General features: G+C 41.8%; 1 protein-coding gene across 8 annotated transcripts in view; it reads right to left on the reverse strand.

Moving 5' to 3' along the window:
* PAK3 (p21 (RAC1) activated kinase 3) overlaps window positions 1-18134 on the reverse strand; it is an 81013-nt gene that overhangs the window by 9298 nt on the left and 53581 nt on the right. For 4 of the 8 annotated variants that reach the window (XM_081897419.1, XM_081897420.1, XM_081897417.1 and 1 more), the window contains 10 exons: window positions 14069-14113; window positions 12794-12947; window positions 10887-10924; window positions 9154-9288; window positions 8203-8365; window positions 5797-5919; window positions 5279-5342; window positions 3906-3954; window positions 1163-1275; window positions 310-427 (listed from right to left, as the gene is read on the reverse strand). In XM_081897419.1, the coding sequence (XP_081753545.1) occupies window positions 310-427; window positions 1163-1275; window positions 3906-3954; window positions 5279-5342; window positions 5797-5919; window positions 8203-8365; window positions 9154-9288; window positions 10887-10924; window positions 12794-12947; window positions 14069-14113 (1002 nt within the window). The remainder of the gene's footprint in view (window positions 1-309; window positions 428-1162; window positions 1276-3905; window positions 3955-5278; window positions 5343-5796; window positions 5920-8202; window positions 8366-9153; window positions 9289-10886; window positions 10925-12793; window positions 12948-14068; window positions 14114-18134) is intronic. The other 4 variants (XM_081897421.1, XM_081897424.1, XM_081897422.1 and 1 more) reach the window with 3 other exon arrangements.

The raw sequence follows: 18134 nt of genomic DNA on the forward strand, positions 1-18134 counted from the left end.
GGACAATGCACATAGGCATAAGGATAGCCCCAGTGCTTTTTGTTTTGGTAACAAACAAATAAATGAAGTGTCGGTACTCAAATCTTGATAAAAGTGCCATAGGTCCAAGCACAAAATGGTTGTGATGGGCAGCAAAAAAACCAGAGGCAATGGTACTCCATACTGGTGACACTTTGTCACACACAAAAAGCACTGGATAGTATATATTTCAGCTTCATGAGCCAAGATATGTGCATCCAAAACAGGCGATTGTATAAGCATAACTGTTGGTTGAAGACCACCATGCTGTCACAGAATGAAATTACTTACCTCTCTACAGACAGCAGCTATCTGCCCTTCATCCATGCAGGTTTCTGTAACAACGTCAGTCAAAGAGCCACCAGCCAAGTACTCCATTACCACCCAAAGTTCATCACCAACAAGGTAACTGAGACATCAAATTCAAGAAGTCATTAGTAGATGAATATGGAAAAAAATATCAGTTCAATGTGGTCTGAATGCTGTGCTCCACAAACAACATTACACCAATAAACCAAAGAAACAGAAGGCATTGATGGGTACCAGACAGGAGGGAATGCTTCACCCTCCCCATGCTATTAACTTATTTTTCTTATGGTCCCCACCTCTCCCCTGGGGTTCTGGATGCATACTGGCCAAACTGCAGCAGAATAGCACCTGGAAATCTGCCTTCCCTCTCCACTTTGCAGCTGTTCAGCAAAGGCTCAGGCTGGCACCTGCTTCTAATGAGGTACTTGTGGCCTAACAGCTCCCACAAATGAACAGTTACACCCAAGAAGCTAGCAAGTATACTTTGGTCACCAGTGATTGATTTACTCATTTGCTGTCTTTCCACAAGGAACTGTGCCCAAGGTGTCTTACAGCAAACCTTCAAAACCAGTGGGGGCTGGTGCTCATTGGAACCGATAGGGAAGAGGACAGGGAGCACAAACAGTAGGTAGACCAAGAGCCAATGACAGGCAGAGCCAGTGTGACCTCCTAGACTGGTTGTAAGCAAAGCAATAGGTTGGGGCTGGCTGAGGACAGACCGAACTTGATGGGTCAATGGCCCACTTGCCCTAGTAGTGCAGCCTCCACCACTGATCACATTTTTATCCAAAGCTTCCTGGCAACCATTATCAGACGGTCACTTGAAGGTACTTACCTATCTAAGTAGTTAACTATGTTGGAATTCTTATTTTCCCTCATGACCAGGATCTCATTGATTATTAATTCCTTTTTGGGTTGCTGCTGGAGATTCATTTGCTTTATAGCCACCTGAAATGACATTTTCATGAAACTTAATTTCTGTTTTTTAAGTGAACCCTCCCCTTCAGAAAACAAACAATAAAAAAACCATGCACAAAATAAGTGCAATAGACTGGAGGCAACTAGATAGGTAACCGCTGAGAACAGCACCAAGTTAATTAAGAGGGCAAATTAGGTAATAACTATAATACTTAGCATTTGCATAGCACTTCCTGGTCTCCAAAGTGCCTGACATGCATAATTTAGTTGCAGTTCTTGCAACAACCCTGTAAGGTTAGCTGGCCTTGCTGCAAATGGTGGGGGAATCTAAAGTTACTTAGGAAGCTCATGGTAAAGGTGAGAATCAAATCAGGGATTTCATGGGTCACTATTACCATCTCTCAGACTTATTGGTTTAAAGAAGTTGTGGGGAACCTGTGGCCCTCCAGATGTTGCCAAAATGCAGCTCCCACCCTCCCTGGCCATTGGCTAAGCTTGCTGGAGCTGACAGGAGTTGTAGTTCAGCAACATCTGGATGGGCAAAGCTTTCCCACACCTGGTTTAATTCTAGGCCTGCCTCAAGTCACAACCCAGAGGACGGTGTGTGTGTGTGTGTGTGTGTGTGTGTGCTCTATATTTAGGTTATGTGAGTGAGGGGAGCCAAGCGCACTCTGCGCCCACCACTGACCTCCCTGTACATTCTGTGCCAAGTTTTTTTTTCTCTTAGCCAAGCTGGTATTAAAGCTCAGCTGAGGAGAAAAGTATGGGGACAGTTTGCATGGAGATAATCTGTGAGTACGAGGAGGGATTCACACACGCCTCAGCTGTGAACTTATCTGGATCTAAAACTTAAGCTTCCCACTACCAAGAATTCATTATAAATAGTGCACAGTAAATGTTGTTGAATATATCTAAGTTGCATCAGTTCTATGATGACAACAACATTCGTAGGAAACAGCTATGTTGAGTGCTAACACACTTTGCTTCAGAAACCAGTATGCACAGTAAATGGGTTGCTCTGACAGAAGGAGACCTGCCCTGGGAGGAAGACTCTTTCCATAGGAGGGATGAAGCCCTTGGATAAAAGCCCAATGGATAAAATGTACAGGAGGTGGAGAAGAATTTTCTGCTGTATGGTGTGAATATTTGATTGTGGTCACAATCAATAGGGTCAAAAAGGGAATTTTTAAAAAGCAAACACACCCAATGCTATCCATGAAATGCTGGGTAAAACAGTGTCTCAGCTGCACTCCTGGGGGTTCCATCTCTTTTTGAAATCACTGGCAATTGAGAGTCCACTATATATCTGGAGGTATCTTGCTCAACTTTATCTAGTGTTCCAGCACTGATAATTGTCAATGCAATGTATATCTTGCTGATATCAACAGCCAAACTTGCATGAGTTTAATGAATCTTGATTGCCCCTTAACCTCTCTTTCTTTCCAAGCTTGAAAACCCCGATCTTTCTACTGGGCTTCACCATAATTGTGAAAAAAAGGTGCAAACATTAAGCTGACAGCTCAACATTAGTCAAACTCAAAGAAGTTCAGAGGCCTCCCTATTCAGTGCTTTGTATGGGTCACACTTCGGTCGACATGCAGAATGGTACCGAGCGTGACACAAGCAACTCATAATTGCATAGCTTAAGGTTAGGCCTTTGACCTTCAGTTTGATTCCCCCTCCCTTAGCTTTAACTCTTGAGGTCAACTAACCTCCGTGTTACCTAAATACAAATCTCAGATATTTAACCGCGATCCTTCTTTAATTAATATTTATAGCAAACTTTGGAAATCAAAGAGTCTGTCCAAGTGTTAAGAATAATTAGCATCACTGGAACTAATATGTATAGAATCTCCATTATGAAACCACCCAGCACCTAAAAAGATAGGAGGGTATTGTATTAACTATGACAGGCTTAGCAGCTGGATTTTAGCACCTGCTTCTACAGCAAATGAGCACTGAGGGCAAGTCACATCGACTGCTGCAAATACATATAGTCACAACCAACAGACTGTGTGCCATCACAGAGGTTGCCAGATCCATTATGTCTTCTGCCACAGCCACCATAATCAGTACTAAGATCCATCAAGCTTAAGAACAGGTGATAAGTCCCAGCTGGATCAGGATAAAGGCCCAACTCATCCAGCATCGTGTTTTCACAGTTGCTAACCAGATGCCAACCAGGTGCCTATGGGATGCCTGCAGGTAGGACCCAAGAACAGCTGTGGTCTCCATACTCATGATCCCAAAAAGTGGTATTCAGAGCCATACCACCTCCGCTGCATTTCCCCCCATACACAGGTTTTGGGAAGCAGTTTTTCCTAACACAACACATTTATGTACGTTATTTTCCACTAATATATGCATTTTTGTACACATTGCTTGCCTGTAGTTCACATTGCTCAGCATTACAAAATTCAGACTGTGAATATTTCAAAGGGTGCCTACACTTCAGTTCATATACTGTTTCAGAAAGTGTGAATTAGGTAAGTTTGTGATCTGAACCCAATTTCTCCCCCATTCTTACTTACAAGTGATGCAGTTCTGCATCAGAGGCAGGCAATAACCCAAAAGTGTGTACAAGTGTATTACAAGTGGTATGAGAAAACTGGGCAGAATTTTAAAAGCAGAGAAGAAACAGACACCAACATTGCACATACCTCCTGCCCTGTGGCAACGTCTATCGCTGTATAAACTGTACCTGAAGCTCTACAAGAAAATAGAATGTGTCGTCAAGATATGTGGAGGTGCCAAACAGGAAGAACATGAATAAAAATGAGCACATACTTATGCCTGCTGGTCACTGCTACAAAGTGTGTTGCCCAGTTTTAGAAAAGATTCTGTCAATTAAGTAGCTGGTGAGTTATTAGATGTTTAACACTGACATGCACTGAACAGTCTTTCTACAATGCCAGAATGTTGTTTGGAACTGTGGATATTAATTAGCAAGCAAAATTATTTTAAGAGCATTTCACTTTTTTCTCCCACAGCCTGGATCCCTCGGTTTAATGCAATGTTTCCATTGGATATGCCATTCATCATTTCAGTGTTAATGCTAATGTGTTTTCTGTGACTAATAGGGAAGTTTAATCCAATTTGTTTACATTTTTTTAAAAAACCTGTTTACTCATGGTTGTCAGTGCAGAACCAAAGTTCAAGTGCAGAGGATTTTGATTTGAGCATTTTATTTAGATAACCTTCTACCTGCTTATATCCAGATGTCATTCTTCAGGCTACAGAAATAGGTATGGCAGGTGTCAGAAGTATTTTGAGATTGAATATGAAACTACAGTTTGGTTCTCACACAATGCTAAATGCTGATTTATTAAACTATGGTTTGTCAAACCATGAGTTAGCATTACATGTGAACCCTGCCCAGAGGCCCAATATGGGTTGTTTACTGTCAACAAACCACAATCTGAAACTATGGTTTGATGTTGACTTATGAACCTTGATTTCTTTCAACTATAGCATGGAATTACATTAAAAAATGGCACCCTTCCTTAACCATGGTTTGCTTGTACCCCATCACAAATGCTCAAACTATAAATGCTCACCAAACTTAATGAACGGCTGGGGGCAGGGGACCTACTTTGGAAGAAAGAAGCCAATCCTTCTTTGATTGTCTGGGGGCTAACTTGTATTAACCTGTGGTTTGTTGAACAAGCCTTGGCTTAAACAAACCTTGGGTTAGTGTTATTTGCAAACAAGTCCAGTTTCTGTGTGATAAAATAACACATATAAATAAAATTTTATTCTGCAATAAAATATATTTGTCATGATGCACACAACAGCAATATTTTATCTTTCCCATACTGTGGAATACTCAAAGATGTTGAGGTGAGATCTGAATCAGGGAATTACTGATGGTTGCTCACATTGGTAGCGCCAGATGTGAAGACGAGGCAACCAAATTGTAGTCCCTGCCTTATGGAAAATATGCCAGTGATAACTTGAATAACCAAACATACATGAATAAATGGGCAGAAATACTATAATCAAAACTGAGCCCCTGTCCCTTGGCAATACTTACCCCTGGCCAATTTTTTCAAACCTTGTATATTTCTTTTTCGGGTCTCCAACACTTACAATGCTTCCTGAAAAAAACAAAGGAAGGTCATCATCACTGGAAGATAATACCTTTTAAGTGAGAGCGAAGAAAAAGAAAAGGATAATATTATGTGAAGTGAGCTTATATTTTCAACTGAGGTTGTGTTCAGTCCTGTGGGAGAGACTGGGGTGGGTGGGCAGAATTCACCAGACATTTCCATAGGAGGGCCTAAAGTTCCCTATATTTTTAACTGACTGGGGCTGGTCAGAGTTGTATGTTTAAAAAGTTCAGAGGGCACCAGATTGAGAAAGTGTAGTATAGAAGTATTTTTCAAAAGGAGTTAGCAGAATCTGAAAGAAGATTATCTATGACCACTTTAATTTCAAGGGGGGAGAGGAGCCTATCTGTGTACAAGGAGAAAAGAAGTTAGGTAATCTCCAAGCAACGGAATTGGAAAAGGGAAACCCTTCAGATCAGGAAGATAATGAGAGATTCTGAACCCGTTTTCAACTGTTGAATCAGATGAATCAACTTGGGTTTGGTGTCTTCATGCAAATTGCGCTTCTGGGGGCTGGACAAGTTGACCCTCGGGGTCCCTTCCAACTCTACACTTCTATGAAATTCTGTGAGAAGAACAAAATAAGAGCAAAAATGTGAGAACATATGATTTCTAGCAAGACAGACAAAAGGTGCATATATTCCCCCTCCCAAAGCAGGAGACAGGGGTCAGCTTTCTATAATGGAGGTGATTCGAAATACAAATAATCTTTGCTAGACCTAATAGCACTGCATCTTCTTTGCATTCTAAAACTGCAAGGGGAGAAAATGGATAGATGCAAAAATGTACCAAGCATTGCTTTCAAAACCACTTAAAAATGAGCCATTGACAGGAGAAGACATATGTCATAACACTGAAAACGACCTTGGCCATGATATTTAGGTGCTTTCAAAAGTAGAAATAAAAAGCTGCCTGAATATTGCAGTAGACAGGGAAGGACAGCAGGTGGCAACTTAAGGAACCATGGGAGTTACAACATGACAGGCCATGCTGAAGGAAAATTCAGTGTGAAGGGAGAAGAAAGATGCTGAGATCCAAACTCCCACAGAGAATATGCAATACTCTGATACAGAGAATATGCAAAACCCAAATACTCTGTGATTCGTTACTAGAGCTGGGCATGTAACAGGCAGAATATTCTGCTGCATTCACAAGGGGGAAAGGCCAGGCAGCTAATAATTATAACTGGTAAGCTCTAAAGCTTCATACAGGTGGGGGTAACAAAGTTGGGTAGCGCTACTTCCCCATTCCACCCATCCTTTCATGCTATTATTGATATCACCCATCCCAACTAATGTGAATAGTCAGTAGTGAATAGACTTTGCACACACCTGTCCTCTTCTGGTTCTGTGCAACAGCCCAAAGGGCAAGACAGCTTCTAGTACCCTATCTTTTTCCCAACAAGGACCATAGCTCAGTGGCAGAGCAGCTGCTTTGCACCCATGAGGTCCCAGGTTTAACCCTTGGCAGCATCTCCAGGTAGGGCTAGAAAATACTCCTGCCCAAGCTGCTGCCAGTTAGTGTAAGCAATACTGAGCTAGACGGGATAATAGTTTTACTTCGCATAAGGCAGATTCCTGTGTTCCCAGGAGTTGTGGGTAAGCAGAGGCCTCTTGAGCTTCTGCCTCCAGGAGTCCACTGCTTCAATGCTCAGATCCCCTTTGGAGAGCCAGAGGGTATTGGTACAATATGCTGCATGGCAAGGTGGAATAAAGCCTTATACAGTGGTACCTGTAGTTACAAACTTAATTCGTTCCAGAGGTCCATTCTTAACCTGAAACTGTTCTTAACTAGAGACGCTCTTTCGCTAGTGGGGCCTCTTGCTGCCGTTGCGCTGCCGGCAAACAATTTCCGTTCTCATCCTGGAGCAAAGTTCTCAACTCGAGGTAACTCTTCCAGGTTAGCGGAGTTTGTAACCTGAAGCGTTTGTAACCTGAGGCGTTTGTAACTCGAGGTACCACTGTATGTGCTACTGGTATCTATTTATTTTTTCCTAAGAAATAAAGAAGAGTCAATCTCATTTAGAGATCAAACAAAGCTGTGTGGCATCTTTCTGAAGGTGGATGGAGGTCAATCCCAAAGATATTAAAGAAGGAAGAAAATTAGGGGGGTGGGATGCACCACCTGGGTTCCAAACATAAAGCTTTGTTAATTAATTCTTAATTATTTTCCTAATTAGCTCTCAGACGTACAGACAAATGCAATACATCATGTTTCAGAAGACTGTTTGAAATTCCATTGGATTTTCAATCTGCAGCTCAAAGTTGGCTGGAAGGCAACTACTCAGACACCTTAATCAGGCATACATTACATTCTTAAGGAGGAGAGAAAAAAAGCAGATAATCATGAAACAACCAAAAATCAATCAAGGAAGGAAAGGCTTGGAGATGTGGGGCAGGCAGGCAATTGTTGCTGTGCCTCATTAATAATGATCATCCATAAGAGTTGTCGTCTCATGAGAGATCTCATGTAAAAATAGCTTGCTTGCAACTCTTGGCTTCAATGAGAGTGGCCATTAGCATTTGGAATCAAATGGAGACTCATTCAGATTATCTAGTCTGGTGGATGAGAAGAACAGAACAGCTGTGCTTGATTTGACCCAAAAACCACCCAATCAAGCATCCTGTCTTAGACAGCAGCCATCTAGATATCTTTGGGAGAATAGCAAGGAGGTCAGGATATCAATAGTCCTCTCTCTAGATATATGTCCTCCCACTAGCTGGTACTTTGAGGTAGACTGCATGGTGGGTCCACTTGGTTATTATGACTAGGTATCCATTGATAGATTTCTCCTTGATAAATTTGTGGTCAAGTATCAATAGTGTGCAAGCAAGGGCGAAACACTCACTTAATTTCTCTAGGATCTCCTCATCAGTCATCTTGGATTTTTTCCGCTGCCGATCTGTATTTCTATACAAGGTGTTTGAGTTGGAATTCTCAGGCTGAGGGGTTGTAGGTTCCTTCACTGGGGCTGGAGCCGCAACAGGTTCAATGACAGAACGTGTGTAAATCTGAAAGAAACAATGGCGGGAAATACCTTAATTCCATTGTGAACTTGGGGAAATTGAACAACAATGAATTGCCAATGAGCTACATACAAGGAAACACTTTAATTGTCTCCTGTGCTTTCACAAATATTATATTGCTTTCTCTCTAAAGGTTTAATTTAAGCTCCTGACAGGCAGATAATGGATTTCAAGACTTCCATTACACTGTTCAATTTACACATTACACCCTGAACCAAGAGCTCTGCTATGCCTTTTCACACAATGCAGAAAAGCTTGGGATTAAGTGATAAATCTCAGAGCAGAGCTACCTGACTGCCATAGTTTCCTACAAATGAAAATCCTAAGACGGGGTACTAAACTCAAAGTTGTTCCTTCAAAATGAATTTTCCTCCATGGCTCGTAATAGCTACTGGCTTTGCCATAGGCAGTGTGTGCTCTGAGCAAAACCAGATAAAAAGCTAGCACAGAGGCAATCTAATTTTTGTGCCAAGAGGGGTTAAACCTGGAAATTTGCACAGAGAGACTTCTCTGGGGATTGTTTAAAAAAAGCCGTTTCGGGCTACCCGGCTAACAAAATTTCACCAGACCGCACTTTGTGTGTCTCTGCAGCCATAAGGGCTAGACATTCATGGAAAGCAGAGATTCCCAAAAGCTCGCATTCTGCATCACCACCAGATTCTGTGCCCCTTCGCCATCCCCAACCCTATGTATTCCTGCTGAACAAGGGCAAATACGCAGACCTGGTCCTACCATACAGACAACAATTCAAACTAAAACTGTTAGCAGCTCACTGATTTTGTATGCTCTGGTCGTGGGGCAATAACAGGTGGTGGCTCATTGTCATCATCATCATCATCATCATCTTCCTCATCCTCCTCTTCGGAAACTGGGGGAGCCAGTGGAGGTTCTGATGCAGTCTTTGTGCTCTGTATGTGCAAAAGATGTATTCATAAAATGAGGCTTCAGCTGTTTACGGGATTACTATCAGAACATGAGGAGGTCTGGCTGTAGGACAAGGGCCGCAGGGGGTCTGTGGTCCGCAGGCCTAATTAGGTCCACCAGGTAACCCACTTGGCCTGTGAGGCCTACCTGCCCTATACCTGAAATCACACATGACATTAGGTGTGGAGCAGGGAAAAACATGGCTATCCCAAAAGGGAGTTTGCAGTGATCTGACTTTTTTGGAATGTATTTGTCCCATGAGCAGAAGTGGCTTGCTGGGTGGGGAAGAAGTGCAACGCTTAGTTTCCCAAGTGGGTTGTTATTACGTACCAGGGTGGAGTGCTGTATTGGCTCCATTGGTGTCTTTGTACCACACCAACTTCACCACCACCTCACCTCTCTCCCTCTTGGTAAGCAACAACAACTCACCTGCCGGGAAGCTACCCAGTGACTCCACGCCACCTGGGAAGCCCCTTCTGCCTGCTCATGATCTCATTTAGAGCATTCTGACAGAGCTTTAAAATTCTCCTGGTAGAGCCACATCTGCAAAAACAGGCCTGCTCAAGAAGTTTGAGCTCTTTATGGCATCATCACTGTCATTTTCCCTTTACAGTCAAAGATGGCATACTTATTTTAAAAAAGCAAAACAATGCAAAGGGAAAACGGAATTCTCATTTCATAAGATGCTTGTAGAATTCATTACAGGGAAGTCATTTTGGCCAGCCACTTGTTCTCATAGAGACCATGCAATGAACACTATTTTTCTCTTTTTAAATTGTCTTTTATTGATTTTCATACAATTTAAGAAATTTAATTCAGTTTCAATACAATATTCCTTAGCATCTTGACTTCCCATCCTTACTTCCATGATGTTTCTGTTTAAATCTTTTATTTACTGCTTTAAATGCAATACTTTTTTCCTAAAAGATATATTGTACATTGCATTCCTTTATCATTCTCATTCCTTTGCTTATATTTCAAGCCCTGCCTATGATTTCATTCGGCTATACTGTTTTCTCAGATAATCCGAAAAGGGTCTCTACTCTTCTACCAGCAATTCCATACTATTTCTCGACTGCCCATTGCATGGCCTCTGTTGTGTAATTGAGTCCATAATATTACGTATCTCAGCATTAAAAAGAATAAGAAGAGGAAAGGAAAGTTCTACTTCAACTATTCAGAATGGAAAATAAGACATTCATACTGAGAACTCAGTATTGATAGGGATTGCTTTAATTGTACTTTTGGGGGTTTTGCTGTGATTCAATTTTCATTAAATACACACTGCTATTTCAAGCATTCCTATAAGCAAAAAGACATAAGAAAATCCTGACTGCTGGATTAGTCCAAATGGGGACCATCTATTCCAACATCCTGTTCTTGCAGTGGCCAGCCAGAGGCCTCTATGGAAAACCTGTAAGCAGGACATGAGCACAACGGCACTCCCCTAATATTTTTGATTCCCAGAAACTGGTATTCAGAGCTAGCTGCAAATCACATCAAGCCAAAAATCTCAGCAGAGACACTATTCCCCCCCCCAAATGGAATTAGTTCACATTCAACAGCAGGTTCTTATACTCACCGAAGGATGGGCTGCGATATATCCATGGGCACTTTTATCTGAAACGTGCAACAACAAAAGTTCTCAATAGCTTCATTGAGCCTAAATGGCTACAGGGCAGTTAGGAGATGACACATGTGTGGCAATGTTGGACAGGGTCAAACCCTCCCCTATACTACTCATTTGCTTCCAATCACAACCTCCCATGCTGCTGTTTAGTTTTAAAAAGGAAAAGGAAATCAAAAGCCTGTTGAGATCTCTTCTGTTGTCTACTCTGGGTCAATGAGGGGATACACATGAAGGTGACAGATGGTTGGTGAAAGATCCTGTGTGAAAGGCTAGGAAGGGAAGATTTCCCAGGGTGGAAGGCTGGGAGAAGAAAGGGAAGCTCTCAGGTGAGAGCTGGGTGGGCCCACCCCTTTCTGTGTGGAGCAAGGGTTAAGATCTATGTTTGAGGGAGGGCTTCGCATTTTCTCTTTCTCTTTCTGTTTTTATTTTCATTTAGATTAGTTTGCTTTTTATTGTGTTGTATTATGAAAAAGCCTCAATATAATTATATCCCCCCAAATAAAATTATTATTAAGTGTTCTTAGAGGTTAGGCATAGCAGTGAGCCTCAGCGGGGTTCTTCCAAAAGGAAGTAAGAAGAAGGGTGTACAGCAGGAGTCATCAATATTTTGAGACTCAAGGACATCACCATCCCATGTCACTTCCCTCTCCCAGATCATGAAAAAGCAGGCAGAACACAGGCTTCACTTTTCCAAAGGATCTGGGGGAAAGCAATTGCCTGTAGAATAAATTCTAGCCTTCAAAAGCACAGAGAGCTGGAAAAGGAAGTGCAAAAGAGTGTCATGTTGCCAACTTCCTGCTTCAGCTCTATGTACTTTCTGGAGGAGAAAAATGCAACCATTATCACCTTCTCAGGACCAAGGGGGCAGTATGTGTGCTCAGAGGCTTTGTGGGCAGCGAAAGAAGACCTCAAAGGCACCACTGCACCCACAAGTGCTACACTGGTGACCCCTGGGATACACCCTAGGGTTCTGTCTTGGAGTTAGGCTTCAAAACTGTATTAAGACTTCTCTAGTGGCGCACTCAGCTCCCTGGGCCAAAGTCCTTCAAGGCAACCAGGTGGAGCCATGTGCTGTACTGTGCTGTGCTGTACTGTCTTTCTACACTGTCTTCCCTCTTGGTTCACTGCCCCTCTAAGCTGTTAACACCTTGCTCCCTTTTTGCAGCCCACTTTGCTCCCCCCCCCTCCAGCTCTTCTCCCCATTTCTCTCCTGTTTCGTCCTGTTGTGTGTCTCTGAGTCCCCCCCCCCATCACCAATGGTCATCTCAAGTACAGTTTCATTGTGCTCCCTCTTTCCATGCTTTCCCTGAGGCACTCTTCACCTACCACGAGGGCATACACACTATCCCCCTCCTATGTCCTTTTCCTGTGTGTGCCATACCAACCTTCCCAAACTGATCTGAAGAGACCTTCTAAGTGAATTTGGACTGGTGTGCTTAGAAGATTCTATGCCATCTAGAACCTCATCTAGAGAACTGGGAACATAATTTAGCATAGTCTTTGAACTTAAGACAAACTGTGGTTTGTCTTAACTAACTATGGTTTACTGAAACAAACCGAAAACAAACTGTAGTTTATGAAGCTAGCTTGTTTTAATAAACCATACTGAAGTTTAACCATGGTTTACAATTCAGGCACAACACTAATGAGGTTAATGGGAAACTGAATGGTAAGTCCAAGAGGAATGGGAAGGAGGAAGCACATGAGCCTGAGTCTCACACAAGAAAAATAGCATAGCTGAGATTTATATCCATATAAGGCCTGTGGGTCATTCTTCCCTTATCTAGTCTTTTTTTATTTTTAAACTTTTTATTTTTTATGTTCTGATGGTGTCTTCTCCGCCATCATTGGCTCCTTACCTCCGGATGTAAAGCTCATATATTTCTGGTTGTTTACTGTCTCTTTGGAATCATAGAATTTGAGGACATCCAGAACAGCTTGAGGGTTCTTCTTCTGTTCCAGTTTTGTTATATTGGAGGTCTGCAGCAGCCTAGCCCACTGCTCCGGAATCCCCTGTGAAGAGCAAGTGGAAAGGATGACGATTCAGGGCTTTCATCAGCGTTTATATTCTGCCAGCACAGTTCCTTACCAAGAATCCCACGCTACCTGTAATATTACATTTGGAGCCTTTGATTGATGCCCAAGAGTTTAAAAAGCTAGACACTTTACAGCAGGTGCAATCATTCTCTCATCCTCTATTAAAACAAAGAGCTAAAACCTGGATCCAACTTAAAAAAAAACCAAAAAGTTATGACTGTGACAGGAAAAAAAGGTGCATGAAGCTCATCGTTAATTCAACTCTTGCTGATCCATGGACCAATGGCGGCAAAGCTTATCTCATTTCCCTGGCGCTTCAGGACAGAAAACGAAACACTACTCTACACTGGAGGACAACACCGGGTGTTTTAGGAAATTTACACTGGATAGCTCATGCATAACAAGATAAATGCTTTCTACTCAGACGATAAAAGCAGACGCTACCGAGACCAAAGCTGCCTCCTGACGCCTTAACTGCCCACTCAAGGACATTTTCCCTACTTCAAAGGAGGAGCTGCAATTTGGAATCAAAATGGTGGTGCGAAGTTATATAAGGTAGCTGGGACTTAAAATGCACCCTCTTTCCCCACTCCTTCCCTCTATTGTGTAATGTTATTAATTATTATTATTATTATAAATAATAATAATACTGCAGGAATTAGAAGCAGTGGCTGCATCCACCAAAGTACAAAATCTTATAAGTTTGTATTGAGGTATTTTGATTTCTGAGAAAGTTGTCTTGGAACATCCAGTATAATTTCCTAAATTCAAGGAGCGACCGTCTCCCCCACCCCTTAGCAGCACAATTAACATTGAAGCAGTAACTCACTTGAAGTGCATCAAAGCATCCCTTCATTTTGCCACCCCAGCTTACAGCTAACATTCTAACAAAACTGGGGTTTCCCCCCCTTCCTCCTACGAGGTTCTCTGCAAAAATGAGATGTGACATGGGCCTTTGGAGTTTGGGGTTAACGATGAAAAAGTTGGAATAAGCCAAGCAACGAAATCTACTGCACACACACGGAACCTGCCGCTGCAGTGCTATGACATCTCAAAGAAGCACTTGGATGCAAGCTTCTTTTGGGCCTGTGACGCACCTCTGGAAACTTCCCTGTGCACATCTGTGAGCCATAGAGATCTGGCTGCAATGGACGTAAATAAAGAAAGAAAAGAAAGTTAAAACAGAATGTGGGACAACTCAGACGGTGGGAAAGAGGTGAAATCCAATGGGTCGGAATGGGGCAGGGAAGGTCAAGGTTGTGTGTGTGAGGGTAACCCAGTCTAAAACGAGGGAAGTAGCAAACCAAGTAGTAGTCATTGACAGGCTACAGGAAGACAGACTATGAAAAACAGAAGGGGAGGAGGAAATAAATCACAATTAAGTCCAAAGTTTGGAAGCAGCAATTCCCCATTTTAACCAGGTTGTGGCATGTTTGCTTGCTCACTGGAAAAATCATACTGCCAAGTGACTGGATCAAATATTCAGTATTAAAACAGTTGTGGTGGGTACAAAGAGCCTTCTTCTAAGAATTCTTTCATGCTTAAACCCACCTTGGTAATTCTGAAAGGTCTCCATGTAACATTTACAATGCAATCCCATGCAAGCTTGTTTAAAAGTAAGGGTCAGCAAGTCCAGTGGGGTTTACATCCCATTGACAGTGCAATCCTAACCATGTCTACTCAGAAATAAGCCTTACTGAATTCAGTGGGGCTTACTCCCAGGCAAGCAGGGTTAGAATTTCAGCCTAAAGTTGTTTAGGACTCATCTGACTTTAGGAATTATTAAAAACTGTTTTTCAAAAAATAGCCAGGGTACGAACGGACGCAAATGCTGCAAATGGAAAAATCAACCAATTCTGGATTTTTGTTTTTTGTTTTGTTTTTGGAGTTTGCAAACAGGGTCAAACCAAATTATGCCAAACATAATGCCAGAGAGAAAACTCTTGGCAACATACATATATGCCACTTATATATATATACATGCCACTTGACTTTATACAACCTAAATCCATCATTTCCTTTTGTTTTGAAATGGGAACCTTTTATGAGTTTGAGTTGCAGCCAGTTTTCCTTCTAGATGGGGAATGCAGATCTGTCTCATTAAAAGGCATGCTTTGCAGAATTCTCATTCAAAAATAGTGGAAAACAAAATTTCCCCACCTTATTAGTGCACCAACTTTTCCACCAAACTACCTATAGGCCTCAGAAGCATGCTTCTTTTGCCTAATCATTTTCAGTCATTGAATTTAGTGCTTTGTGTCCCAATTTCTGCTACTTGTGGTGGCCCCAAGCGAAACAAAATGGGAATTCGGACATGCATTTGTGACAATCAGCATCATGTCATTGGATGCTAATGACTGAAAGCCAGACTTCAAAGCCCATGCAGCAGGTATCCCCAGCTGTGATTTTGGATGCAGCAATGAGTAACAGGGAATCCATCCAGAACACTGGCTGGCATTAAGTGTTGGAGTAAAACTGTGCACGCTGCACATTTCGCATGGCACATAACCAACAGATCAGGCACGGCAGCTACTGCAATCCTCTAAAATGAAGAAGGAACATTTGTGCAGGTTTTGAACAATCCCCTGACACTTCCAAACTTTTGAGAGATAGAGAAAAAAATGTGAACACTGTAGAAATACTTTTGTTAAGAGGCTTGGTGATGTGGCAGAACCCTTGTCACAATATACTTACCAACATATAAAGGAAATAAGGAAAAGCTCAAGATGTCACAGACCCATAGCTAATTAACTGAACCAGCTGTGGTTATGGAGCTAAGAAGATCTGGTTCTTCAGGAAACAGAAATTCCCATGTGATTCCAAGGATACTTATGTTCCCTTGCTGTGCAAACTGATCACCAAGATGAACTAGCTTGATGATCACCATAACTTGGTGTTAACAGTCAGGTGCAGCAACTATGACTCCTGAGGGCTATTACCCTCAATAAACAATTTTGTATCAAAAACCTCAACCTCTTCCTCTCTCTCTCTCTCTCTCTCTGTTAAAATAAATCTTAATTTCAGGGAATCTTACAAGAAAGAGCAGGGAACTAAAACAGACACAATTTAATGCATTAATGCTGTATCATGAAAGCTACTCTTGTTGCTGGATCCCACATTGTCACTCTGGACAATGACTGAAGAATCATGGGATGGAAAAGCACATGGGAACAATCCATAAAAGTAGAAGACCACCCTGGGGGCTGGCAATGCTGACTCTGTTCCTTTCCATGTGATCCATCTACCCTACTTGATTTCTTCATCTAAATGTTAACCATAACACCATGGAATCAAGCCACAAGGAAATGCGTTCCCCAATATCATACTTACGATTTATATGTTAGGGTCTGAGATCTATATCCCTTAGTGCAGCCTTACCCAACCTGGTGCCTTCCAAGGTTTTAGACTACATCTCCCATCAGGCCCAACCCAGCACAGCCATATTGGCGGGGGCTGATGGGAGCTGTGGTCCAAAACATCTCAAGTTAGGGAAGGTTGCTTTAGGGCATCAGAAACTAATAGTTTCATTTCTCCTAGTCAAGTGAGAAAGAAAATAAATGCCTGAAGGAAGAGAATAATCACTCAGTTATGAGGATAAGTAGCTGAAGAAAGCATTGCAACTCTTCATGTTTCTAGAATACCTACTCACAAAGAATATTTTCAATCACTAAAATTGATTGATTTTAACATGGATAAAATGGGTATTTCCCAAATCCAGTGACTCTTGAAACACATCTGAAGTGTGGTTTATTAAAATCTCTTGAAAGATAGATTAATTATATGGGGGGGATTTATTATATGGGAGGAGGGGGTTGGTCATCTACAAAGATCAGGCATTAAATCTAGGGATGGCTGGATCAATCTATTTCTGTTCCATATCAATTTCACACATGTTTATTCATAACCCATCTCCGCCCTGCTTATTCATTAATCTGTGATTTTTTTTTTAAAAGACACAAATATTGAACATAAAATGTATATTATTACAAAATATGTATTTTGCATCAATGTATGTATCTCTGAACAAATTTTATGCTAAAATTCACGTTTGTAACGTGTTTTGTTTTGCTTGTTGGTTTGCTTTCTGATGGAAAAACTATGTCACAGATTTTGGAAAAGTTCAAAACCAGAAGGATAAGTAGTTGTAATCTACACATCAATCCTTTTGATGAGGATGAAGTCAGCTCACATCGGAATTCACAGAAATCAAATTCCTCAAGCACTCGTCATTAAATCCTTATCAAGTATCTTTCTTGGGATGTTCAAGAAATGTGCAAGAATGAAGTGAAGCTCCATCCCAGCTATCTCTGGGCTCCCATGTCCTTCTCAAGTGCTTAAGGCGAAGGGAGAAAAGCCAGAGAATCAATGGGTACAACTGCAGCCCACTATCCCAGCCCATGATTTAAACAATCCCACAATGCTATTTTGAGTGTTAGCAGAATTCTTTCCTTCTGTGGGGAAGAATGATTGATTAGCGGACAGCAAGGGAAGGCATACTTAAGAGGTAAGGGAAGCACGTGGGGAAAGGGGAAATAATCCTACTCTGGAGAGCCATTTTAAGGAGAGGATTGTGATGGCACCAAATCCTCTTCTAGCTCCATGAGTTTTTAAGCTCACATCTTGTTTATCAGAACACCTGGAAGGCAATTACCGGGAGAACATGCCGCAGTGCTGCATAAAAGGGACAAGCATAGGTGTAAGCCTGGCTCAGTGCCATACAGAGGTCTATAGGCCTTTCTGCTCATGTCCAGAAATGCCACAAACTCTTCTCTACCTGCACCATGTTTGGCCAGCATTTTTAAATTGGCAATCTATGTCATATGCCACAGTTAGGTGGCAAAATGTTAACCAGGGTGCTAGTCTGCATGAAATATGTGGTTTCTACACCAGCTCATAAGAGAGTTGGATAAAACCTAGAGGCTGTCTGTTGAGATCACAGGTCTGTGTTTAAAAGAGTAGTTATTTATTCCTAAAGTGCTATGGAACTCCTTGCCCATTGACATTGGGCTGGTGCCCTCATTAGGTACACCTGCTGAAAAGCTTTGTTTCTACAAGCCAACCCAGTTATATAACTTAGTTACCTATATGTGTTGTGAAAATTGGTTTCTGGGTTTTAGCTGTGTTTTATTTGCACAACTGCATTTATAGCCCACTTGGAGAGCT

This window comes from Podarcis melisellensis (assembly GCF_964234715.1).
Source record: "Podarcis melisellensis genome assembly, chromosome: Z".
Taxonomy (NCBI): Eukaryota; Metazoa; Chordata; class Lepidosauria; order Squamata; family Lacertidae; genus Podarcis; species Podarcis melisellensis.